The 25590-nt window shown below is 43.2% G+C and overlaps 1 protein-coding gene across 1 annotated transcript; it reads right to left on the reverse strand.

The window, feature by feature from the left end:
• Nucleotides 1-46: 46 nt before the first annotated feature.
• On the reverse strand, nt 47-22788 carry dhx36 (DEAH (Asp-Glu-Ala-His) box polypeptide 36). Its single transcript, XM_084558499.1, has 26 exons — nt 22050-22788; nt 20766-20923; nt 20484-20597; nt 20131-20338; nt 19748-19786; nt 19415-19585; nt 19234-19313; nt 14084-14158; nt 12654-12820; nt 12474-12555; nt 12224-12364; nt 11714-11819; nt 8661-8748; nt 7797-7852; nt 7582-7646; nt 6984-7127; nt 6443-6560; nt 5331-5429; nt 4563-4736; nt 4343-4429; nt 4148-4231; nt 3901-4000; nt 3694-3784; nt 2372-2492; nt 800-952; nt 47-705 (listed from the first exon to the last, which is right to left on the reverse strand). Exons 1-26 carry the CDS (start codon nt 22326-22328, stop codon nt 466-468), a joined length of 3240 nt encoding a protein of 1079 aa, XP_084414625.1. The 5' UTR covers nt 22329-22788; the 3' UTR covers nt 47-465.
• Between the last annotated feature and the right edge of the window lie 2802 nt (nt 22789-25590).

The raw sequence follows: 25590 nt of genomic DNA on the forward strand, positions 1-25590 counted from the left end.
TCTGAACTAATTGTGTTCTCCCATTGCTGAACAGATTATGGATTTTGCTCATAAAGCTGGCAATATTTCAGGGTAACATTATTGCTTTTTATTTATTTATTTGTGTTTTTGCTAAATCTCAGCCTTGTAAGGCGGAGGAAGCTTAGCAGGGTGATGGTACATCTTTTTTTTTTTATTGCACAGGCCATCAGGTGCTGTTACTTTAAAAACTGGAAACTTAACAAAACATCTACTGAGTCTATTCAAAGATGGTCCTGGCAAAATGATAATCCAACAGGCAAAAAAAAAAAAAAAAAAAAAAGTAATTCAAGTGCGGGACATTTTTCAGTACATCGGCCTCCAATGTTTGGCCTTCAGAGGGAGACCAGCTGGTCAGAATAAATATTCCAACTAACCCCCGTGTCCAAGCGTGCCGTCAGTCACTTCAGAGGCTCCTCACAACCGGCCAAAACCCCCTCGCCACGTCTAATCATCGTCATCCTCGTCGTCATCGTTGAAGTAAACATGCTGTCCTCTCGGGGCAGGCGCCCACGTTCTGCCGTGGCCCTTGCCGCCGCTGCCGCCTGCGGGCTTCTCCTGGGTAGTGATGAGGTCTATGATGGCTGTGATGACGGCGCAGTCTTTGGACTGGCGGTTTTGCCAGTCCACGGGAGCCGGCTTGCGGATCTTCTCCTGCAGCAGGGAGTCCAGCTCTTTCTTTAAACTCTGTGGAGGCGACAGGAGAGCGAGATTGGTTGAAAAAATAAAAATAAAAACAAAGGATCAGTGTAGATTTGAAGCGAGCGCACGCTTTGCTTGCCTTGACGAGGTGAGCGATGCGCGCCGGGGATCTGAAGACAATCCACTGGTCCACCGCGATGGTCTCCTGGTCCTCGTCTTTCTGGATGGTGATGTCTCCCCCGAAGAACAGCAGCGAGAACGGGGACACCTCGGTGCAATCGTACAGGAAGATCTGAGGGCAGAGAGAGAAAGAGAGAGAGACGTGCTACTAACACACAGCAACAAACACATTTGCACGTTCGGTGACAGGGAGCGGCATCATTATGACACACCGTGCTGACAGCTATTCTGTGGTGTGGGCTTAAAGTGTCCTATTAGCGAAGGGAGGCCGCGTGAGTTTGAAACGCGTTCCGGTGCCTCGAGTGTGAGGAGAAATGTCATCGTGCCCCGTCTGCGAATCTCGCTAATGTGTTACACTCTTCATCAGCCTTTTTTTTTTTTTCTTCCTTCTATGAGCTTAACCGACAGCTGCCCATGTAGAGCAGCCTTCCTAATGGTACCCAAAATGAGAAAGTGTTTTTCCTTCCTCAAAATTCTGAATATATCACACGTTAAAATAGATGCTAGATGTGTCGTATGCACAAACAAAAACTCCAAGGCTCTAAGGTAAACCATTACCGGCTGCATATACAAGCAGCTGACAGGCTGAACAAAACATATTTAAGATTCGCAGGTAACAGATGGAAAAGTTGGAAACTGGCGTCAGACAGGCAAAGAAAGGTGGAGGGAGTGGGCAGGAGACGAGGGAAATAAAACGAAGGAGAGAGCAGGCACGACTGCATTTACCCCATGAATGTGTAATTTAATGAACCACCAAGGCGAATGCGTCAGAGGAGATAAAGTGTAACGTCATCCCTCGCGCTCAACCCTTTTTTTTTCTCTTTTCGACAGCCCTGATCTTCCGCTTCCTTTTCTCTCGCCGAAACAAACGACCTTGGCAATCTTGAGCTCTCAGAATACCTTATTTTTTACAGACACAAATGAACGGCTGCGCGCGCAAAGCCGCTCACACGCGGCGGGGTAGAAAAATACATCGAACGTTGGTAATAATGACGGAGGAATACAGCAAAACGCTCTTAAAGACAAAGACGGCAAAGTGTGAGAAAAAAGGCAGGGGCAGCAATCAGAAGACATGAAAGGTGTTTTTTTGTTTTCTGTTTTCCTGACGAATGGAAACATTGACAAAAAGAGGCGGCACAGAAAGAACAAAGACGGAGAGATGGAAGGGAGGGGAAAATGGGAGTGTGAAGAGGAGCAACAAAAAAAAAAAAAGAAAGAGGGAGCAGTCTGGAAACTGCATTGACCGTTTTGCCCCCCCCTCCATCACCATCTCTTATATTGTGTTGGGAAGCTTTGAAGAACAAGAGCCTTTGAGAGCGAGTTGAAAGGCAGTGTTTTAATCAAATATTCATTAAGTGCAAAGCTGGTGTGACACCACTGCCAACCTTTAACCACCGGCCCTTCTTCCCACTCGCTCGCACCCTTCAGAGGGACACGTGCGAAAGCGAGGAGACGCTCGGCAACAGGCGCACGCCTCGGAAAAAACACGCAACATACATACAGCAATGTGGAAACACAGCGGGTTACTCACGCTGCTTGTTCTCATCTTGAGGTGGTAAATGAGCCACGTGTAGTTGAACTCCGTCTCCTCGGCGTTAACGGATTTTGGGTGGATGCACACCTTCCCGTCCGCCTGGGTGTAAACCTTGACCCTGAGAGAGATGAGATGTAACGCAGGTTTAGGGATACGAGTAAACAAAAATCAATATCTCGGAAACTAACAAGGACACGAGAGGAAGCAGACAAAAGACACCGAGCCGTTTTCTTCTCAAGAAGGCAAGAACGACCTTAAACGTCTCAGTTGAAACACGTTTTTCCATTTATCGAGCTTTCGTCTTTTGCTCGCACAAAACAAGGAATTTGGAGGTTAGCCCCAGCAAAACCTTGCGCTGGAAATGACATAGACTAACTACTTATTTAGACTAAACCACACCTCTGATTAAGACAATAGCTCAAGGTTAGCTAGTACTAGCATAACACCCTGAATCTGTATAGTTAAGTGACTTGGGTGTAGCGGCCAATATAGATATGAATCAGCTTTGGTGATTCTTTCATGAAGAAGAAGAAATCAATACGTTGCTAAACTAATTCAGAGAGCTTCTAGAAACAGCCCATCAAGTGCCTCTGACTTGTTAATACAAAGCCTCCTTCCATTATCTGCAACGATGAAACTTGAGAAAAATTGCGAGGCAGCCTGCAAATCGACTCTAACATGAAAGCGCTCCAAAACCCCGCGTGTCAGCCGGGCAGAATCGACTGCTTGACTGCAGGGAACGAGCTGCCTGCACCAGACAGCTCTCTGACGTATCAACAAAACAAAGAAAAAAAAAAAAAAAACTGCTTAACCGAGCAAGGTCTTCATTAAAAACTGCAGAGCTGCGGTGCGTAACCTTAAAAGTTTTACAACCGGCTCTGCCTTCTGACTGCTGAGAATTATTTATGCGGAGGGAAGGACCCAGAATTCACCGCGGACCCGGGTCTGAAGCTGTCACCGGGACAGGCAAACAAAAGTGATGGCTGCGCTGTCAGAGAGTGTCTGTGCCCCCGTTGCGTGCGTCTGTCTTTTGCACAAAGGTCGCCGCCAGTGCCTATGACAGTTGCCTTAGGGTAATTTTATGATGACTGGATTGATCTTGAGCTGCAAAGGTGCCTTTGACCATTTTTCCTAAAACGGTCTCTTCACAGCCTCAGGTAGCTGTCACAGGACCCTTACACAACTCTTACCGGAGAGGTCTGATGAGATATCGCGGCGTGAAGGCCATTTCTCTGTCTGGAAATCAATGAGAATGACAGAATGTGCAGCCCTTTCCTGTCCGTCATTCCTCATCTCCCTCTTTAAATTATTACACTCACCCGGGCCTCTTTTTGCTATGAGACGGTCTGATCATGGCGACCTTTGGGTAGAGACCAGCTACAATCACAGCCTTGATTAACTTCTCATTGTCTGCGGGGACGGAGAAAGAGCAAATCAACACAGCTGCACTTACATGCCACACATCATTTTTTTATTTCTGCGCCGCCGCCTGTTTCTACAGAAACAGAAAAGCTCCTCTTAGTTACCTGAGTTGACGTTAGATTTGGGGTCTTTGGGGTCTCTGCTGCTGACAAAGCCGGCATGCATGAGATGTTCAGCAAACTGACCCTTCATATTGTGCAGCATCTGAAAGATAAAAGGAAGAATTACATCTAAAAAAGGATGCATGCCCTTAATTGGCCAGACAGAAGTCAATCCCAAAATATAATCATGGACTTATTTTTCCCCCTAAAAGCACTTCACTGTAGAGCTCTTGAAATAAGCCTGACTCACCTGGAGTGTATTTGCAGACAGGAAGTTGTCCCAGCAGAACTCCCTCTCATACCTGGCACCACGCTGCTTTGCTTCCTCCCAGCCCTGGCCAGTCAATTCATGATTATTTGACAGGTTCAGCTCACACAGCCAACCGAGATGAAAGAAAATTCAGACGTGACAGGTGTGGACAATTTAAAAAAAAAATTTTTTTACCTTGAAGGCATTGACAATAGTGAGGTGGTCACTCTTGGAGTTTCTGGACAGGGTCTTTCTCCTCATGTCTGCCATCTTCTCTTTACCCTGAGAGAGGACAGGTGCATTCAAGAACATTTCTTTAAGGTACGTTTTGCAATTTTAAAAAGGCAGAAGATAGAGAAACGTACGTGTGCAGCTGCAGACATAAGCTTTCATGTCTGTGAACTCGGCGACCTACCAGGGGTATGAAGAAAGGGTCTTTGAAGCTGAGTGAAGCAGCAATGGTGAGCACGGGGTCGAGGCAGCCCAACAGGGCTCCGAACAGGATGAGTTTGCCAATGTGAGGCTCCACGGGCAGACGGGCCAGGTGGACGCCCAGTGCCGTCAGATTTTCGGCGCGGTCCAGAGCGTTCTAGGGAAAGATTGTCACAATATCCATCAGAAAAGAACATATTTTTAGTCTCTTACACGGCACGATTGCCTTATATAGGCAGTATTCATTTAGGTTAATTTAAGTTTTCGCAAACAGTTCCTTTAAGCAACAAGTGCTGCTACTTAGGACTATAGATTTTCATTGTGTTTTAACCTTATTAGCAAGAAACTCTGCACCCTTTTAGTTCTAAACACTTGTAAGAAGTACAGATTTTTCTTGTGGCCCTCAGCTATTTAGCATCTGCTTCCTCCACAAAACAGGCTCCTTGAAACTCATTAACAAAAGATAACGCTTTGAGACAGGATACCTTGAAACCACATGCTCACGTCATGGAATAGTCTCTCTTCAATAGACTGAAACTCCGGTTTCCCAATAGACCATTGCAATTTTTGTGACTAGCACAATAGATTTTAACAGAAAAGGCTGAAACGATTAGTTAATTCACTTGGTGATCTGCAGGAAACTTAACTTTTTGGTTGTGGGGATTTGAAAACTGATCATTTGAGGTGAATTTTACAACATTTTATTGATGTTAACCCCTTAAAAAGGTTTTGAACGGTTACTCTTACTTACCAGATCAGTGAGGTTCTTGATAGCAAGGTTGACGGCCTTTTCAGTGGGAGAGTCCAAAGCTTTCTCCAAGAATCTACCTATAAACCCGAGCTTCAATATCTAGAGAGTGTAAATCACATTAGATTTCAGTAAAAGATCAGCGAAATCCCTTCAGTGCAGTTGGCTTAATGCCCCTTCTTCTAAGATACACACTGTACACAGCTGTTTTCAGCTGTTGCCACTTACAAGATGTATGAGACATTATGAGGCAGCCACATTAATATGCTTCTCTAAGTGCTGGGCCAAGAAAAAATGCGATGAAAAGAGCTGATACTCTGAGTATCCACATTTACTAAATGCGTATCCACTTCCACATCAGAGAGGGAGAGAGAGACATTTAAATACATCTAACGTCTACCTGTGGCAATCGGCGGAGTAAAGAAGCAACCACGTCTCTACGTCTGACTAATAGGGGTGACGCTGGAGTGTTTGTGCATTAGAGAGTCGGGTCAGGGTTAGCATGTTGTCAGTGTTTCTCTCACTTTAAGGACGGTCTGATGCATTAGTCCGCCTCTCACCCACCAGCTACAAAAACCGTACTACACACATATTCGAGCGTATTCTACTGAGCTGGTGGAAGACGCACGCTGAAATACACAAAGCCACCGGTGAGAACAATAAATGCAAACACTAGAGCTAAGTGAACTTTGGCTTAATGTTCCATTAGCACTGGTTAAAATACGTTTGAGTGGAGTATGAGGATTTACAAAAATGAAAGCAAAAAGAGACGGGGGGGAAAAAAATACTAAGCAGCTAAAGAAGAAAACTGCCGTCCATGTGAGAGAACAAGGCCCAGAAGAGGAATGATTATATTGTGGGCAAATAGAGAGAGAAAGAGCTTGAGAGCAAGGGGCATGAGTCAGACCAGGATGCTCATCCCTAGTTCTCATTAGGCAGGAGAGGCTGTAATTCAGCACAAGACCAAAAACAGCAGCACTGTCCTCGTTTCCCCCCCTCTGCACTCACAAAACTCATTCAGAGCAATCTTGTCCTCAGCTCAACTCCCCAGCCAACACCTATTTGTCTGTCTCTCTCTGTCACTGTGCCTGCCTCTTTCTCTCCACATACACAACCTTGATCTGCAGGCAGAGCTCCTCCAATGGTGTCCTCATGATTTCAGGTAACTGATAGGCGTCCAGCAGGCTGGCCCTCAGACCATTGTACAGATGATAACACTTCCCAGGACGCACTCTGAACATATGTAGATAAGAGAGTTGGGGAGAGAGAGAAAGAGAGGAAAAATGGTTACATGTTATACTAGTCCTGTGACAAGGGCTAAATTTAAAATCAGTGGGATGAAACTGCACACAGTAAGCAGCTCCTGCTAATTGGGGCTTGCTGCACTTTGATGTCAGAGCTATCTAACAGAGCAGGCGTCTCGAGTCACAGACTGGAAAAAAAAACCTGGGAGGGACTACACTTTGCCTTTCTCAGAGATTCTAGATATGAAAGAAGGAAGGAGTGTTTCGATAGAGAAGACTGACAGAGAGCTCAGTTGACAAATGAAAGGAAAACTAATACTTAAGATTGCGAGCCCAGAGGCTCGTAGTTCCTCATTATGATTAAATCTACAAATAACCCGGCATGTAGACAAACACACACACAGACACACACCTGCCAGCGCGTCCTTTCCTCTGTTTGGCGTTGGCCAAGCTAACCCACTCGGCCGTCATGGTGCTGATGTTGTTGTTGGTGTCGAAGTGCGTCTCCTTAATCTTCCCTCCATCTATCACGTAAACGACGTCATCTATGGTGATGCTGCGAGGAAGAGACGCGGCGGAAGAGAAAGAGGGAGGGAATTAAGATGAAATAATACACAAAAAAAACTTCAAAAGCAGTACGGAGCTTAGTTAAGACTCAGAATCATTCAGAAGTAGAAAATAAAATGCAGCCCTTTGGTGAGTTTAGAGACTATATTTAGAGGAGTGATGCGAGGGGGGGGGGCAGCTTCTTAATATGCTCTGTTTGTGTGAGTGCGGGCCTCTGTGCATGCATTAACAAACTGCCTGTCAAGAGAGTTCTCCATGCGAGCCAATATGACAGTACTTGTGATCAATTTGAAAAATGCATGTTAATGACTGAGAAATCAGCATCACGCTCGTACATAACAAATAAATAAACAAATAAATAACAAAACGCACACATGCATGACTGAATGAGACAAACTAATCTGCACTAATGCATCCACATATGGTACACTGTGCATACACACCTGGTCTCAGCTATATTTGTAGCAATCACTATCTTTCTAACTCCGGGGGGAGGCCTTTTGAACACCTGAGAGGAGGGAGGGAGAGAGAGAGAGAGAGACAGAGAGAGAGAGAGGACACTGGACTTTTATGATACTGAAAATGGAATAAAGAAGTACAATCTGCAAACAGAGAAACAGAGAGAGAGAGAGAGAAATAAAAACAGAACAACGCTGACCTGTGTCTGATTAACGGTAGGCATGAGGGAGTGCAAAGGGATGATAACAAACCGGTCTGAAACACAATAGGACACAAGAGAAAATCTCAAACAAAGCAACAGTTGCCAACAGGAGACTCAACTGCTAGAGCGCAGGGCTGCACAATTATTTCTTATATAACTGTAAGCACCTTATGGAGAATGTCGTAAGCCATCAACATTATGTGTTGACATATTGCTTAACAAAATGATACATAAATAAAATGCATGAAGTCCTATTACCTAATATAAAACTATATCTACATACAAAATGTGAATACATTACAGTTAAAGCTCTGAATCACTCCAAATGCAAAGCGTCTAATCAAGCTTGATTTGCAGTGGCTGGAAATTTCATAATTCACCTGTTTTTAAATAATGAATCAGCTGAAAGGCTCCTAATAAGATCCAGGTAAGGTATGTTATCAATGCATGTGGGCTGAAGGCTTTAAATTCACAATTATTCTGCTGAAATTGCTTGGTCTGTAAGTTATAAAAGTATATAAAGGTTCAAATTCGATGTCACAGTTTTCTAAAACGCTGCCAACTAACTGATTAACTATTTCAGCTCTACGCAGCTCTGTAAGAACCAGCTTATTAAACTTTATGCTTGTAGGTACATGGGGTTGAGGTGAGCACAAACCGCTTACTGTTAAACTGTACACATCCATCTTTTTGCACAATAAGGCACGAACCCAGTGAGGGAATAATAACCTAATTGCAAGTTACAGCATAATCAGCAAAGAGTTAGCTGAATAATAATATCTTTTACTCTACACTACATTAACTTGCAGGTCACTGGTATACACTTTCATGTCTCATATCCTGAACATGTGCTGTGCGTACCTGATCGGAACATCTGCTGAGCCATGAGCAGGTCATTGAGACCACTAATGTTGTCCCAGCCGGGCAGGAAGACCAAGATTGCTCCTTCCTGTCAAAGATACGAAAATAAGAACCACAGCCGAAAGACACAAAACCCAGCAGGGCGTCTGAAGAAAGAAAGGATGAGAGCACATGTACCTTTAGGAGAAATTCAGGGTGACACAGCAGCGTTAGAACAAGATACAGAGAAAATAAAGAAAACAATAATGCGTCCATATACACGTCCAGTTAATACGAAAATACACAGTATCTCTGGTAAATTATGTAATGGCTGTGGAAGGGCAGTCGAAGAAATAACGTGTCTATGTATCTAACTCCCAACAAGTAAAATGCGAGCAGTTAACAAACAACCTTTAAACCACAACCAAGTAAACTGAACAAAGTGCCCTTGTCCTTGGAGAAGTTCAGCCCGAGCAGACAGAGACGCGCTGCCCTCAGTTCCCAGCCTCCACATTCAGCCACACACTAGAGCTGCACTGACACTTCCTGCCAGCATCATTATGACAAGAACATCTTTCCACTACAGGGCAGCCTCTGCTTCACATTAACACAGCAGGGGCAGACTTGCTTCTCTCACAGCAGCCAAGGAAAAGGAAAACCAATTAGACCGGCATGACAGACTTAGTCCGATGTGAGCAATTCTCTGCACATTTAGCCGCTTGCCTGTGGCTGCAGGCAGCTGACCACTAGATGTACGGTGGGTCTCAGCCCCACATATCCAGAAGCAGATACAGAAACGACACCGTGGTAAAAGAGGACACAGAAATCTGTACTGACTGATTTGCAAATGTATTGTCCATTACCAGAGCAGACATAGAACATACATGCAAATGGGAACTATTAAGGTCTGGGTACTGTTTGATAATTGTTCATACTATACTAGGTGCCAAACTAAGGTGCCATGACTAATACTGACAGCATTTGGTTTATTAATTAAACCAAATAATAACCATCTAATCAAAGTAAACTAAATCCAACTAGGGCTTTTATGCCAGTTTGTAACAAGAACTGCTAAATATATTTTGGTCAACTTTTGGCGAGCTGGAGGGCATCCTGAGATGTGTCAAGAAATACGTAATCAGTCTTTTAAACAAATGCGAAAGCTCCCGTTTACAACATACACACGCAGATAAGTCTGCACGACGACGCCTGCGGCAGTTTCTAAAGTTTCTAAAGGAATGCCGTACGCACCAAGCAGTAAGGTCAGAAACAAATTAGCTAAATATGTCTTCGGTAATAATTTTAAAGACACAGACACCAACTCAAGGCTAATAATTAGGAAGCTTTAAGCCTGAGCCAAAGCTTCTGGAAGATGTATTTTTCCACGTCAAAGGCCTAAATTTAAACAAAAATTATTCTCAGGATAAAATTAAGCTGTTATAATATAACCCACCCTTTAAAAATAACCGAGTTATTCATTTCCTGAGAGAAATGACGGGTTTGTGAAGTTCAGACAGAAAAAGAAGCTTCTGGGCCCTGAGCGCCCTTGCCTTTTAATTAAAGCTAATTATTATTACCAGAGCTCAACCACTGGTAGCCACATGGGACTGTATATGTGTGTTAATGTTTCTCTCTCCGTGTGTGTGCATGTGTGAAAGAGGGAAGAGGAGAGAGAGGTGCAGGCAGCGTGCCTCCTCTCCACCTGACAGAGCTGCATCGTTACGCACACGCAGCACAGAAAGAGGCTCTCATTACTTCTAACTGAACATTAAATAACACTACAGTAAGTTTTGTACTGCTGGCCCACTATTTAGCAACACACACACACACACCATACCACCCACATCCATAGCTGCACCCAGCAGGCATTCATTAATGCCTGCATGTCAACTCCCTAGGTGTCTAATCACGGACCCCGGCAACATAATTAACCAATCATCACAGCCAAAAAGCCTGGCAGACGGCCCATAACCCCGGTTCAGAACGCCGTCATGGGGAATCAGCCTGTTCCCTCTCTGCCGTTTGACAATGCCACGGTGAATCAGCTGAGCGACTGGCTGTGGTGTGGCCGTGACTGATGGAGATACGGCTTCATATGGGAAAGGATAATTATTCTGTCTGTCTGCGTTAGTCACTCCTCATTCCAGGCCTGTTTTTTTTTTTTCTTTCTTCTCTCTTTTGTATGTTTTCCACAAAACAGCCTTAAAGTACCATAAATAAGTTATAGTTCCACTTCTCTTGGAAAAATACAGCGAGAGAGAAAATGTGTCAATTTTATTTTTGTTCCCTCAATTCTAGCTTAGATTTTGGTCTTATTAATGACAATAGACTGCACTGTTGTTTATGATATTGCGCTCTATTGTGCAGGTTCCACATACCGACACTAGGCTACACGACAACAGCTAGCTGAAAATCCAAGAAACATGCCGCAAAAAGAACTTACTGCACCTACTGATGAAACTTTCACAAATCCTTGGATTAAGCTCCGAACAGAGCAATGAAATGAAGCCGACGTAAAGATGACACTTAACAAGAACTGGAAAGCGAAAAAAGCGAACGAACGTGTGGTGGGAGAGCATCTGTTCGATCACTCATTAGCACAGATCCGCTGCCAGGATCGGCGTTATTTCCTCTGATCTGATGACACTCTGTGTTTGGGAGCCAGCCCTCTTGATCCTTCCATCTGCTCTACCTACGAATGCGCTGCACTTCGCTCCTTTTGTCGGCTTAAGCTTTCCGTGTCAACGTCATTAACTTTCACCCGATCGCATACCATCTTCCGTTTGGGCCGCTGCTCTTTCAGTCTGTCTGTGATTAAAAATGTTCAGAGGTTTTTTTATGATCTTAACATCTTCCAAGAAAAGTTCCGGTAACAGAAGCACTCAGAGCTTGTGATCATAACACGTTACTTAAAAATGACAAATCTGCATTAGAAATGTACCCAATTTCCCCCCGGGGATTAATAAAGTATTTCTGATTCGGATCCTTCTTTTTAAGAAGTCATATTTAAGACAGAAGAATTCTTGCCAGTTTCAGGCGCCTGCAGTGAACCAGACATACAAGGGTACGCTCACCTCTTCATTGAGCACAATATAACGGATCAGTGCCAGGATCAGCTCCAGATCGATCTTCTCATCACCGTCTAACATCTCCAGGGCCTCAACGGTGTTGTCAGAGTATCTGTGAAAGATAACACGGAGGCGATCGATAAAAACCCACCGTCTCGCACACCTTTAACGCGACAGGAAAACGGCTTCTGCTGTTCCCTTGTTTGTTGCTTGCGGTGTCACAACTCTGTTACGGCTGCAAGGGCTGTATATACAGTGTTTACTCAGCTGCGTTTAGATGTTTAGATGACAAAACAAGCAAACGGTCAAGTGCTGCACAGAATTCATCCTGCTCTGCTTTCAGGACAAAACAACACTCTCAAGACTTATTTACCCTTTACGCAGTGCTCCACTTGAAAGTTATTTATTTAAAAATGTGAACCGTCACAAAGCCGAATCCTCCCGTTTCCCAACTCAATAACACAACCTGGCAGCGGTTCTGCCAACGTAACAACACTGCTGTTCACACCAGCTCACCTGCCCTGCAATGTGCGTGCGTAACAAGGCCAGCTCTCCTTGTATTCGGCCTCTTTCTCCTCCTTCTCAGGTCTGGAGTGGCGCCCCTGCCAAAAGCCTCTCTTCCATGAGGGACGACGGTCCTGATTCGGGGGACGATACCTGGCAGAAATCACACCGTATGGTTCAAATAAGAGATGCCGTCGTTCCAGTTTGTTGTAAATGTGCATGTGAGGGCGTGGCGGTCTTTGTAGGAGTAGTGTGGTTCTACCTGGTCATCTCTATGATGTCCTCGAGTAGAAACTCTTCAACTGGGAATGTCAAACCTGGGATGTGGATTATTGGACAGTTGTCTAGATGGAAAATGACACAGGAAAAGGGGTAGATGAGAAAGTGGAACGATTTTTGTGGTAGCACAAAAATCGGTGAGGCTTTGGGGGGTGTTGCGCACCAAAATATTTGGAAAATTTCTCTGCGTTGAGCGTGGCACTCATCAGGATGATCTTGAGGTCGTCCCGGAGGCTGAGCAAACCCTTCACAATGATCAGCAAAACGTCCGACTGCAGGTTTCTCTCGTGAATCTCGTCCAACACCAGGTGACTGATGCTGGACAACAACCTGGCAAAAAAATGGAGAAAGGATAATTGCATGGTTGAGTTTAAGTCAAGGGATGAACGTCAATCAGGCATAACATTAAGACCACTGATAGGTGAAGTAAATAACACTGAGCATCCTGTGACAATTCATTGTTCTGCTGGGAAACCTTTGGACCTGGCATTCATGTGGATGTTACTTAGACATGTACCACCCACCTAGACCAGACCAGGCCCCCCCACCCTTTAGCAATAACACTCCTTGATGGAGGAATCCCCAGCAGGATGCAGCCTGACACAGGCACACACACAAAAACAACTCAAAAAACGTGTTGACCTGGCCTCCGAATTCACTAGATCCCAAACTGATCAAGTATCTGTGGGATGCACTGGAGCAAGCCTGATCCACAGAGGCCCCTCCTCTCAACCCACAGGACCCAAAGGCCCCCCATTAACAACACTGTGTTGCCAGGCACCACAGAACCCCCCCTTAGAAAGCCCATGTCCATTCTCTGATGAGTCACATCTGTTTTGGAGGTTAATGGGAGATCTACCGAATATTAAGAAGGTAGTCATAATGTTATGCCTGTTTTCCTCACATTTTACTGCATAATTCTTGAACCATAAAGCAAATTTGTTAATTTATTTTACATTCCTTCATGTTGTTTTTGATGGACACAACCATTTCACAGATTTGTCACAAATTAGAACATTTGGCACAACCTTTTTTTTCCCTCACTCACTCTTCCTACAAATATGAACTAATCTTAACTACTAAACACTGGTATATTAGATGTTTAGTTCTAATTTAAAAAGGTGTTTAACACACCGGCCTTCCGAGCAGATTGTCAACTTGTGAGCCGGCGGCTGTGCAAATCGACCCTAATGCCAAAAAGTTACAGCATTTTGTCAGACTACTGTAGCCCACAAATGACTCACTGGAGTCGTGCCAACTCTGAAAAACGCATGAAGCCAGACAACAAGGCGAAGCTGGCACTCTCACTTAGTCTGTGCTTTTTCTGAAGACACTCAGAATGCCAGAAAGCATGCAGGGATGAGTCAACATAAGCCGTGCGTGTGTATGTGTGCGTGTCTTCATTTTTCTGTCTACGAGAATGGGGACAAATACTAATGAATCTTCCACAGACTGTAGAGTCGACCGCAAATCAATCGGGACAAACAATAGGAGTGACGCAAAAGGAGGACAGACACGGGGACAAAAAGCAGAGAAGAGACACATTTAAACGATGTGGTGAAGATGAGGAAGCATCGATGGGAGCCGACTCACGTATCTGAGCGAAGCCACTGTAGAATAATGCCCGTTGTACAGTACAGGACCGAACCTTGTCTCCGTGGTAACCGGCTGTGAAACAGGAGGAGAAAGAAATAAGAAAAAAAATACTTTACATTTGTCAAATGACACAAGTTAAGATGAATGTAATGGGAAAACAAAGGTCGCCAAAATAAGTCTTTGTTTTTTTTTTGTTTTTTTTATGGAAGCTGCATTTTACTACTCGCACACAAATTTTGCTTATCAATTAGCTCGTTTTAGGTAATGTTACTTTCTGTAAAAAGTCTTCACAACAGCTTTATATCATGCTTCACCTAAGTATGAGTCAGCGGTAAAAAAAAAAAGAAGTTTATCCAATGAATCATAAAATTGCTTCTCATTTATTTTAATCCTAAACGAAGCAGAAATGACATGAAAAACATCTCACTGACAACTGAGCTTCGTTAAAAGGTTGTGTTGTATAATTAATGCAAGTGTGACATTTCAAAAAGAACTAATTTCAGGAGAACTTATTTTTTTATGAAGCCCAAAGTCCAGGGGAGAACTCAGAATCAGTATCAACGCACAATGAAAACAACCAAAGTAGCGAAACAAACTCCGCCAGCTAGACTGTTGAAAGAATATTATAAACCACCGATAGCAACGAGACGCATAATAAAGTGATCATAAATATAACATATCGTCTGGCAACATAAACTATTGAAGGACAAGGTTAAGAGAGGCCAGGAGGCCCCGTTAAGCTTCTGAGGTAAGCTTAAAGCAAATAGGAGCGGCTGGGCTTCTCCGCATCTCTTTCCACTCAATGGGCCGTGCCCCAGACTGCTTTCAGGGCCGTATAAAGGCTCTATTAATGTACAGCGGGACATAGACGCTGTAACCTACGCAAGTAACCTACGCATGTAGCCTACGCATGTAGCCTACGCATGTAGCCTTCGCATGTAGCCTTCGCATGTAGCCTATGCTGGTGCGAGCCATTTGCACTTGTTGGTCTGGCTCGCTCTGTAAAAACGCCTCCCAAACGTGAGTCGGCGCTGTGTCTTTTTTGCCAGTCGGTTTAATTTTTGTTTCTACTTCCTGCCTTTCTTTCAACAATAGCGACTGAAACTTTTGCCGAAATTTAGAGGGTGACACAGGAATCAATTGTCGCTCCCATCCCATCCCGAGCCCACAAAAATACTCCTGTCATATCCCGATCACGTAACTGCCCCCCCCCCCCCAAAAAAATCCTGTCCTTCAAAATCAACCTTATGGTGTTATCTAAAGTTATCAGACTCTGTTGCTCAACTTGCCCCCCTGTAGCATGTTTGGTTAATCGCGGTCAAATCACTGAGGTTGCCTTGGAAATTTAGGCTACACTTAGGGCAGCTGCTTTGTCTTGCTCCGATAGGCTACCAATCAACAACAAGCGTACTGTGGGTTTAACTGGTTCTCTTTTCTAAAACGAAATGCCTCACAATCTTTGGGCGCACTCACCGCATTGCAGTGTCATTTTTTAATTTAATCTCCGGCTCCGTCCCGCTCCCGCTGATTATTTGCTCTATCCCATCCCTATCACGTTACCAACAGTGAAATTGACTCTCGCACCGCGGGACTCCCGCGGGAATACCGTGACCCGAAAAATTGTTACCCTCTACCAAAATTTTGCCTAACACCAGTCATACAAATGTCTGTATGTCCGAACATCCTCAGTTAACATTTCCTCGATGTTTTCCATCTTTATTCATCAAAAACAATCAATCTGAAATTTCGGAGATGGAGAAGCAGTCGGAAATACTACTACTACTACTACTACTACTAGTACTACTACTACTACCACCACCACCACCAAGCGGACCAATCACAGCTCTTGCGGTCTGCATCACAGCGGCACGTAGTTACATTTCTGGGGAGGTGCTATGGTGTGCACAGGGTCTGCGTATGCTCTGCAATGTCGCCATAGTTACGGCGTCCAACTGACGCAGAAGCCTAAACCGCCTGTAACTGTTGCTTGCTTTACCTTCTTGTGCATACTAAGAAGGTCCAGTTACCTTTCATTTCTAATAGGCTAGAAAGGTAGTAGAGTGACCAGTGACCATAGGCTTTGTTAGCCCTTAACACAATTTAAAAAAAAAAATACTTATTGGTGGTGCTTTCCATTATATTTGTCAATTGTGACCGTTTTGAAATCTCATATATCTTACCAGAGACATCCATGGTCTGTGATCAGTGACAGTAACATCAGCCAGTGACAGCACAGCCGTATGAATAAAGCTCAAAGAGATGCCTTTCTAAACTGTCATCCTCTTTGATACAAAACACTATTTCAGATACTGTTGTCCCTCTACGGAGCGCTATGAATTATAACTTACAGTAACGTCATGCAACTAAAGAAAAAGACAGCTTGACGTGAATACCTTTAGAAAAAGGTCCAACATTCACAGTCATGCACCATGTTATCTTCCTCATTTCTTTGAGAATAATCATTTTCTGCCCATCTTTTTACTTCTAATCCCCTGCATCAGTCTTCCTTCATATTACGCGTGGCTTGCCTTTTCCCGCCCCTCTTGCTGCATGTGTCTCAATCTCCCACATACTCTTCACTCTATTGTATATAATTTATTTTCGATTGGCGCACCCTCTCATCTCCTGAAACTCTCTGCTCACTCAGGCTGCACAATACTAAAGTGCCTTCTGCCGCAGCTTTGTTCATCTCTTGCTCAGATCAGTATTCCCATCTCCTAATCCTTGCACCGCCCGTCTTCAAAAATAATTTCCTGTGGTTTTCACTCATCCAGTGTATTTCCCCATCTCAAGTTAAGCCTTCCATCAACAAAAGGCCTCTTATAATAAAATCTGAATTGGGTTTTGCAGTGATACAAATCAGACGTGCACGGTTTATATTTAATCTGAATTTGTGCTTTATACTACGAGGTACATCTCATATACCTGAGTCCGTTAAGCTTTGTGTCAATTTTGTGTTACATGCAATGTAGCTATAACATGGCACTGTATGTGTGAGGGAAATTCTTAAATGTCGCTTGATATTGTAATATTATATATGAAATTAACATTTGTGGATGCGACATGGGATTGTATGTAGGGTGGAAGCTTGTGGTATGGTCAGAAGATCTACCTGATGATAAGCATGTGGTTGCAAGAAAGAATGGATATGTTGTTGTAGGCTCCATTGTGTAACATGTTGTGACTAAGGGAACTCACATGAAGGAGTTCAGCCTGAGGGGGTCTTTGAGGCATCTCCTCTGTGTCCCTGTGTTCTGGAAATTTGTCACTGTATGTCACACAATGGTGGTTAAAGTGAAGGAGAAGTGGTATGTGTGTCATGAGATGTATGTTGAGATGTTAGTACAATGTGTTGTGTCAAGTCATATGTGATCTTATTATGTGACTACAGATAAGAACATTGTTTAGGAAAGTATAAAAGCTGAGGAGAGACTGCCTCTCTTCAGTCATCATCCGTCGCTGATGAGTGGCTCTTGCCTGCAAGCAATAAAGGTTTCTAGAAACTAAATATTGTGTCACAACTTGGTATTTGACCAACTCTCATCCGCACTAGACTAGCAACTGACTTGCAGTTGCCACGACAGTATGCTAACCAGAACATAATCTTAATTTAACATGTCAAAATCGGTCACACCCTAATCAGCCCACAACTGCTCAGTTGCGGTCTCCAACTTTATGTACAGTATGGACAGAGCAGTAACCACATTAGGAAAGGAAAAATCATGGAAAACAATATCTTTGATAGCTCTGTTAACCCTTCTAACAGCCTAACCAATTGTGACTCATTGCCAAGTCAGCTGTAACAGTGTTAAAGCTGGAGTGCAAGACTTTTAATAATAAATGAACATATAATTCCTTGCCAAACCATTTCACACAATGCCAATAAAGATTATCAGCCTCGGTTAAATCTCTCTGTATTCTGCAGTATACCAAATCTAGTATGTGGTGAAATTTCCTAACTGGCACACCCTTAATGACGCATTTAAGGCCCGATCAAATCTTGCGTTAACATCCAACCATAGCAATCTGAAGGCAAGTGGCGAGCTTTAAACACCAGTGGTCACACCATTAAAATGTATCTCCACATGCGTCCCCAGCCAGCACTGAAATCCAATCTCGGTTTTGCACTATGTATGCAAATAAACACAGACATCATCTGGGGCGCAGCAGAGTATCGTAGCAGCTGCCGTCTTTGACAGATCTCCACCACTGTGTCAGAACCACGAACAGCTGTTTGTTGTATGTGCGTGATGGTGAATTGATACATATTCTGGAACAAGCTGTGAAGTCTTTCTCACATGCATGAAGTTATTATACATTTATTGATCTCCCCCCGGCTGTTATTTTAATAGGGCGTCATTACTACATTACTTTTTCCAAATGAATGAGGCAAAGCGGCGCTTGCACAAGAGCTCCACTGCCGAGTAGGTGGTCTTTAATGTGACTCAGGACTCATTGTGTGTTCACACAACCAAAGGAATACAGTCAAATGTGATCTGATCACTGAGATGCACCATCAATGTGTCCCTGGTGTGTTCACAAATGTCACCTTAATGCTCTTGAAAACAGGTATTTGAGGATTATTTGTAGAAAGCAATGGAACTATTATATTTACCTAATTAATGGATTATTGTTGTGGTACTGTGGAAATTTCTCTGTATTTTTTAATCATTTCTGAAGCCTTTGACCTGTGTAATTACTCTCATTGTCAGAAGGGGGAGACAACCGTTTTGCAATGCACCTTTAATGCTAAACTTAGATTTTTAGGCATTTCTTTTGGTTCATAACTTCCAGACTCATTTCTAAGAACCAAAGTCATAACAGTCTTTATTATTGTTGATGATGAATCCCCCAAACTGCTCCAAGCGGTTTGTGAATGAAGGAGGATGACATACAGTTAGTTTCATGCATTGGAGCTTTTTTGAGCATTACTTTGAAATATTCTGGGTTGTCTTTCTGTGGAATACAATCTTCTTTGTTTATGGATACTCCAGTAGAAGTATCTAAAAAAAGATTTGAGTTTCCAAGAAGCATGTTTGCCATTTAAAGGGGAGGATTGTTCATTTCTAAAGTAAATGTTCTTCTGGCTCTGTGTGGATCATAATTTAATTTTACGCATCAGCATATATTTAAAAAGATTTCCTTACCTCTGCAATCGGATTTGGTAACCACAAGAATTTCCATTCCCTACACTTTCTGCCCTCTCTGCGGCTACACGCTCTGCTACCTGAGAGGAAGCAACAATAACTTTGACATGATATTACACACCTTAGCAACCACATTTATCAGTAGCCTCACAACAACATATAATCCCACACCAGTACATACCGAGATGGCACTGATGCGACGAGGCTGCGTGCAGACCACCCGGCACAGTGAGCCCATGCCTCTATTGATATAGTCATCTAGGATGAATTGAGGGACCTGAGTGGTCTTTCCACACCCGGTCTCCCCACTGACCACTAGGACACGGTTAGAGTTGATCAGCTCTACCAGCTCCTGTGGAATGATGGAAGTGGAACAGTGGAAGGATTAGGAGATAATGAGGATGATATGGGTTGATAAAGAAGATAAACAATTCAAGAATTCAATTTCAGTAGAAATGGAGTGATTGGCACAGACGAGTATTGGCTTTAAAAGAATATGGAATCAATAACTTGCCTCTTTTTTCCCATAGGATGGTAGTTTTTCCCTGAATTTCTGAAAACAAAACAGGAACAAATATTGAGGAAAAGAAATAAAACCAAGATCAGATTGTCAGTCATTTTAGGATTACGGTTTTTGTACATCCATATTATCGACCAAATACTAAGAAGCACCAAATTGTGTTAATCTGCATAGTGGCTTGGCAATAATGCAGTAATTTGGTAACATTATATTATTTTTTACATATATATTATACATTGTGTAGTGTGGTTTGGTCAACAAAGGTCAACAAAGGTCTGGTGTAGTAGACAAAGTTTTCAGTAGGTCCGACAACCTAGTTGATAGTAGAAATCTCAACTTCCATGCTGTACACATAAAACTTTGTGCTCATCACTTACCAGCATTTCTTTGTATTTGGGATCTGATTTCTTGTTCTGCAGGTCTGTCTTCAAGTACTCATCCAGTGACCTGTCTCTGACTACTTCCTGAAATAAGAACTCCAGATCCTTGTTTTTCTTTATCTGTTCCTCTTTCTCCTCCACTTCCTGATCTTCTTCATCCCACGTGTCTGGAGGCTCGTCTTTAGCTGCTTCTGTAGAGACGCCACTAAACAGAGACATGGAATGGTGTAAATACCCACAATAGAGTGCATTACCTAACAATACTGCTTATTCAAGAGCACTCAAATGGTAAATTTTTGGAACAGGAAGAACCTCTTTTCCGGTTGCATCTCATTTTCATGCAAAGTTACCGTTGTGATTTGTGAGTTGCTTTCTTTTTGCCCGGACTAAATTCTTCATCCTCTTCGTCAGACTCGTCTTTAACCTTCCATTTATGGTCCTCAGGCAACTCCCCGTCAAAGTAACTGATGGTCATGAACACGTTAATTAGATTCGTGCTTCCAGCAGTCAGAGCTGGGAAAATTAACTGACAAGACAGGAAAATTTCACTCTATCAAGCTTTTTCTTCATTGCGAGCTAAAAACTACACTGCGCAAGCCATAAAGTGGAAAAGCAACGCAAGCTGTTCTCACCAGTGACCACCACTATTGGCGGCGGTCTGCCAGTTGTTAGACGTTGAGGCTCGTGCACCCCTGCCGTCTCTCCCTGGGCCAGGCTGGTCGTTCTGGACAGAGTTGAGCAGCTCGGTAATGTGCTGCTCTCTGGCCTCATCCATCTGGACCACGGCTCGCTGCACACATAAAGGGACAGGGTGAAGTCCAGCCTTGAACTTCGCAGTAACTAAATCCTGTGACTTAATGTTACACCAGGGGTAGTGTGGATTTAAGCGTTTTAAACTTTTTACCACTAAACCTCACCATTATCCCTCTAAAACGGTGAAATACACATATCAGCGATACACACCGCTCACGTTTCAGTTTTAAATTGTGCAACATCAGTAGATTTTGTTTCCTTTAGAGGTTGAAACCAGTACTTTCACCCTTGTGTGTTCATTTGAATCTGGTTGGCAGATTCAGCAGGATTTTGTCCACATGTGCACAGCCTCTGTGCTCTGAACAAATTAAATCAACCAAATCCACACACTTTGCCGTTGACACCTACACTGCCTGGCCAAAAAAAAAAAAAGGTCACACTCTAATATCTAATATTTCGTTGAACTGCCTTTAGCTTTGATTACAGTATGCGTTCGCTGCGGCATTGTCTCGATAAGCTTCTGCAATGTCACAAGATTTATTTCCATCCAGGGTTGCATTCATTATTCACCCAGATCTTGTATTGATGATGTCTGACCACCACTGCGCTAATCCTTCTCCAGCACATCCCAAAGATTTTCACTTAAGCGGGGTTAAGGTCTGGACTCTGTGGCGGCCAATCCATGTGTGAAAATGATCTCTCATGCTCCCTGAACCACTCTTTCACTATTTGAAGCAGATGAATCCTGGCATTGCCATCTTGGAATATGCCTGTGCCATCAGGGAAGTCTCATTCTTTGGACACATATGTTGCTGAACCTAGACCTGAGCAACTGCAGCAACCCCAGATCATAGCACTGCCCCCACAGGCTTGTACAGTAGGCACTAGGCATGATGGGTGCATCACTTCATCTGCCTCTCTTCTTACCCTGATGCCCCCATCACTCTGGAACAGGGTAAATCTGGACTCATCAGACCACATGACCTTCTCCCATTGCTCCAGAGTAAAAAAACTCAGTGAAGAGTAACTTAAGTAACTTTTAAGTCACTCATATACGCGATGAAGGCTGAGATCTTGGTTCTTAAAAGGCTGACAGCATGCAATGATAACAGACAGAGACCCTGTCCAACACAATGTGGAAGAGCATGCGTCCAAACTCGTACCGATCTCCTGTCGGCTTGTTTCCTCCTCACGGCTCCATATCTCGCGTACCACAGACCAATCTCACGACCCTTCAGGTGTGGAGGAGGGCGTTCCCTCTGTCCACTTCCTCCTCCTCCTCCTCCTCCTCCTCGGTCCTGGTCAAAGTCGGAACTGTGTCCTCTCGAACCTCCACCTCCTCCTCCTCCTCCTCTGTCCCATCTTTCTCTGCTGCCATCTCGGTACCCGCGACCTCCTCTTCTGCCCCTTCTTCCACCTCCACCGCCATACCCATAACTCATACCGCTGTCAGGAACAAGCGGCCGCGACACCAAATTCAAAATAATAACCGTTAGCCAATTGCAGTTAATGAGTATGATAGCTTTTAGCTACCTGCTAACGCTACTCAGCCCACAGCAGCATCAATTTGTGGACCAGAGACTTAAGTTAAAATGTGTGACTCCGTCCACTTGGCTACTGACAGCTAACGTCTTGATTACTAAATGTATCACTTAAATTGTAGCCCATTAACTCACTCCCTAAACGACAACATGATGCTTTGCTAGTGTAACGGCTAATACGCCTGCTCGTTTCTATCCGGCATGTCGCGTCTTGATGCCGTCAGAACTTTCAGCAGCTGGATTTTGACGTAGCGCTCCGGGATTGGTCCTCCGCCCTGTTGTTTATCTGGGTGAAAATCCCAATTCCACGCACAAATTTACTCAAGGGATCATGAATATGTGTGTTTGAAATAACAAACGGGCTGAATCACGAAATGTATCAGTATTGGATTAAACACTCCATAAACACACTACATTAAAGTCTGCAATAGTCCCAGCTCTTTTGCTTGATTTTTTTTTTATACACTCATTGGGTACACTAGTGAATATGAATAAACTCTTAATATTCTAATATATATTCTATATGACAGTATAAACTCGTAGGTTTGTGAATTTTATAGTATACAGAATTTGTTTTAAATAACCCAAAGGACAGTCAGTTAATCTGTAGTTTCATATTGGAGGCTGCAGTTTGTAGAACTGTTGAATTGTACTGACAGATGACTTTATTATTTTGACAACCACATCGTATTTAGTGAGCTAATACGGTTAATGCAGTTAAACTGTTGTATTGCACCTTGATATTCAGATGGCTGCTTAATCTGTTCATGAATCAGATGATAACGCCAGCAAATTCTGGCAGCATAAAACACGCTTCTTAGATTTTAGATTATAAACAAAATATACTGTATATATTTCAAAATTAGGAAAAAATATTGCACACGCGCACAAATAGCCTCACAGCAAGAAGGTTCTGGGTTCGAATCCATGGGCCGACCAGGGCTTTTCTGTGTGGAGTTTGTATGTTCTCCCTGTGTCTGCATGGGTTCTCTCTGGGTACTCTGTCTTCCTCCCACCGTCCGAAGACGTGCTCATTAGGTTAACTGGTGATTCAAAATTGTCTGTCACTCTGTGTTAGCCCTGCAATAGACAGGCGGCCTGTCCAGGGTGTACCCCGCCTCTCGCTCAGTGACAACTGGGATAGGCTCCAGCCCCCCTGCGACCCTCCAGAGGACAATCGGTTACAGAAATGAAATGAAATTAAACACCATATAGAGGGTGTTTCGGGGTATCAGTGTTTACTTTACCATTTATTAGTTTGCAGAAATGCTTGATGCCTGAGTATGGAATAAACAACAAAGTGTCTATGTCTGATAAGGTTCTCAGTCACTCAGGTGATGGTGTAAATGCCTGGGACACCCAGCAGTTGGTTATAGTTTCAGAAGTCTTTTGGATGACATGTGTAATATGTCACTCAAAATGCAAGCAGCTCCAGTTGCCTGCATTTACCATTGAGATTAGATTATTTGGGCTTTCCTCCATTTTTCAACCTGCAAAGCATTAAGCATCAACAAACTGAATTGTGTTTTTCTCCACAGGCACCCGTAGGTGTTCTATGGGATTTAGGTAAGGAGGAGGGTCAATTTAAGACCCTTCAACAGGCAGCTATGGTGTACTTTGAACAACTATAATGTTGAATTATCCACTCCTGTTGTTTAAATACCCTTTTCATCCCAAATTTACGTGTATACTTTAATGTTCAAGTTCATCCACAACAATGGAAGAAAAACAGCACCAGACTCAGATGTTTCCACCTTCATGCTTTACATGCTCTTAATGCAGTCTGTTTGGACAACTTTCTACTGACAGATTTGGACTCATATGAAAACAACACACGTCTCAAAAGGCTGCTGTCTTATTCTCTGAACTAAACAGTTGTTTCAAATAAATGTTGAATCCCGTTTCAGTGAACCGAGACGGTAATTCTTTTTTATCTCTCAAAGCGATCCTTGCCGCTGTTTCTCACCTGTCTTTCTTGATTATATCCACAGATATGGTCTTGTTGTTCTGGATCCGTCTGTGCACCTTCTGTTCCTCTTTGCGCAAACAAACGATGCCTGATCTCGGAGCTTACCACGCTCATCTTTGCAATATCTGCAGTTGCTTTTAGCCTATTAGTTTAAAGGTAATTACACTTGAGTTCCCACAGGAGCCTCAGTAACACTATTTTTGTGTTTTTATTTAAAGCCGTGCTAAATTTTGCCTAACATTTTATGAAACTTTATGGAATTGCTGGTGAAAACTCATCCTGCTGCAGCTCAGAGGAACATTAGGGAATGACCTGTTATATGGGCTTTAAAGGTTACAGCCAAATGAAAAAGATCTACCTTGACTGCTACAGACTGCCACCTCAGAGGCTCTGGCTCTATGGTATTGCAGCACTGTGATGTACATATTCTATTGTTAGATTTAAAACATTTCCTTTAGATGCGGTTCTGGTCTAAAATGCGATGCCAAGTCATCTGTTTGGGTAAAATATTTGAATTAGCCTCATTATTTTATCATAACGGTGACATGACATGATTAGCTCTGGAGGATATCATGTCAGAAAACAACCCCGAAATCTTAAAGTCAGCCGCGTTTACTGGACAACTCTGCTTTGTTCTTATTACTGAACATTGTGGCAATTATTATTTTTTTTCATGTCTGTATTTCATCCTTCACTGATTTGTTTTAGAGTGTCCCTTTCAATAGCCAGTATCTAATGGATCATACTCTGCATCCTCTTGTTTTAAATTTTTGCCCAATCCTCTGTGCCGTGAAACACATTGAAACTAGAATAAAAATAGTGATGTGAAAAGGTGTGTGTATGGGGGGTTGAGTGGTGGTGGTGCATGATTCTCACGGGAGGGTGAAGAGTGGATCTCCCACCCTTAAGCCCTGTGTTGTTGCCAGCAAATATCATGCATCACCACTTTACAATAAACTTCTTCCTTTCACGCTTTCCGTCATCATCATAACAACAATGGCGCATTCAAGGCTATGAAACGTTTCCTTTTATAGACTGTGAAATTATTATTTTTTTTTCTGCAGTTTGTCCACATTTACCCTATTTTGCAATTCAGGGCAGACACGCAGAAGAGGAAGATACGTTCATAGACTGGGGAGAGTCATTTGTCTGGATAATATGAAATAATTGTTCTTTCTCTTTGTGTGAAAGATG

Source organism: Chelon labrosus (genome assembly GCF_963514085.1).
Source record: "Chelon labrosus genome assembly, chromosome: 13".
Classification (NCBI taxonomy): Eukaryota; Metazoa; Chordata; class Actinopteri; order Mugiliformes; family Mugilidae; genus Chelon; species Chelon labrosus.

Excerpts from the sequence above, each read along its gene's own strand:
- dhx36 (XM_084558499.1), bottom strand. The coding sequence starts at position 22,328 with ATGAGTTATGGGTATGGCGGTGGAGGTGGAAGAAGGGGCAGAAGAGGA. Across the intron at positions 8,749-11,713 it reads ATATTGTGCTCAATGAAGAG|GAAGGAGCAATCTTGGTCTT; the intron begins GTGAGCGTACCC and ends TATCTTTGACAG. Across the intron at positions 4,737-5,330 it reads TCAAGAACCTCACTGATCTG|AACGCTCTGGACCGCGCCGA; the intron begins GTAAGTAAGAGT and ends ATCTTTCCCTAG.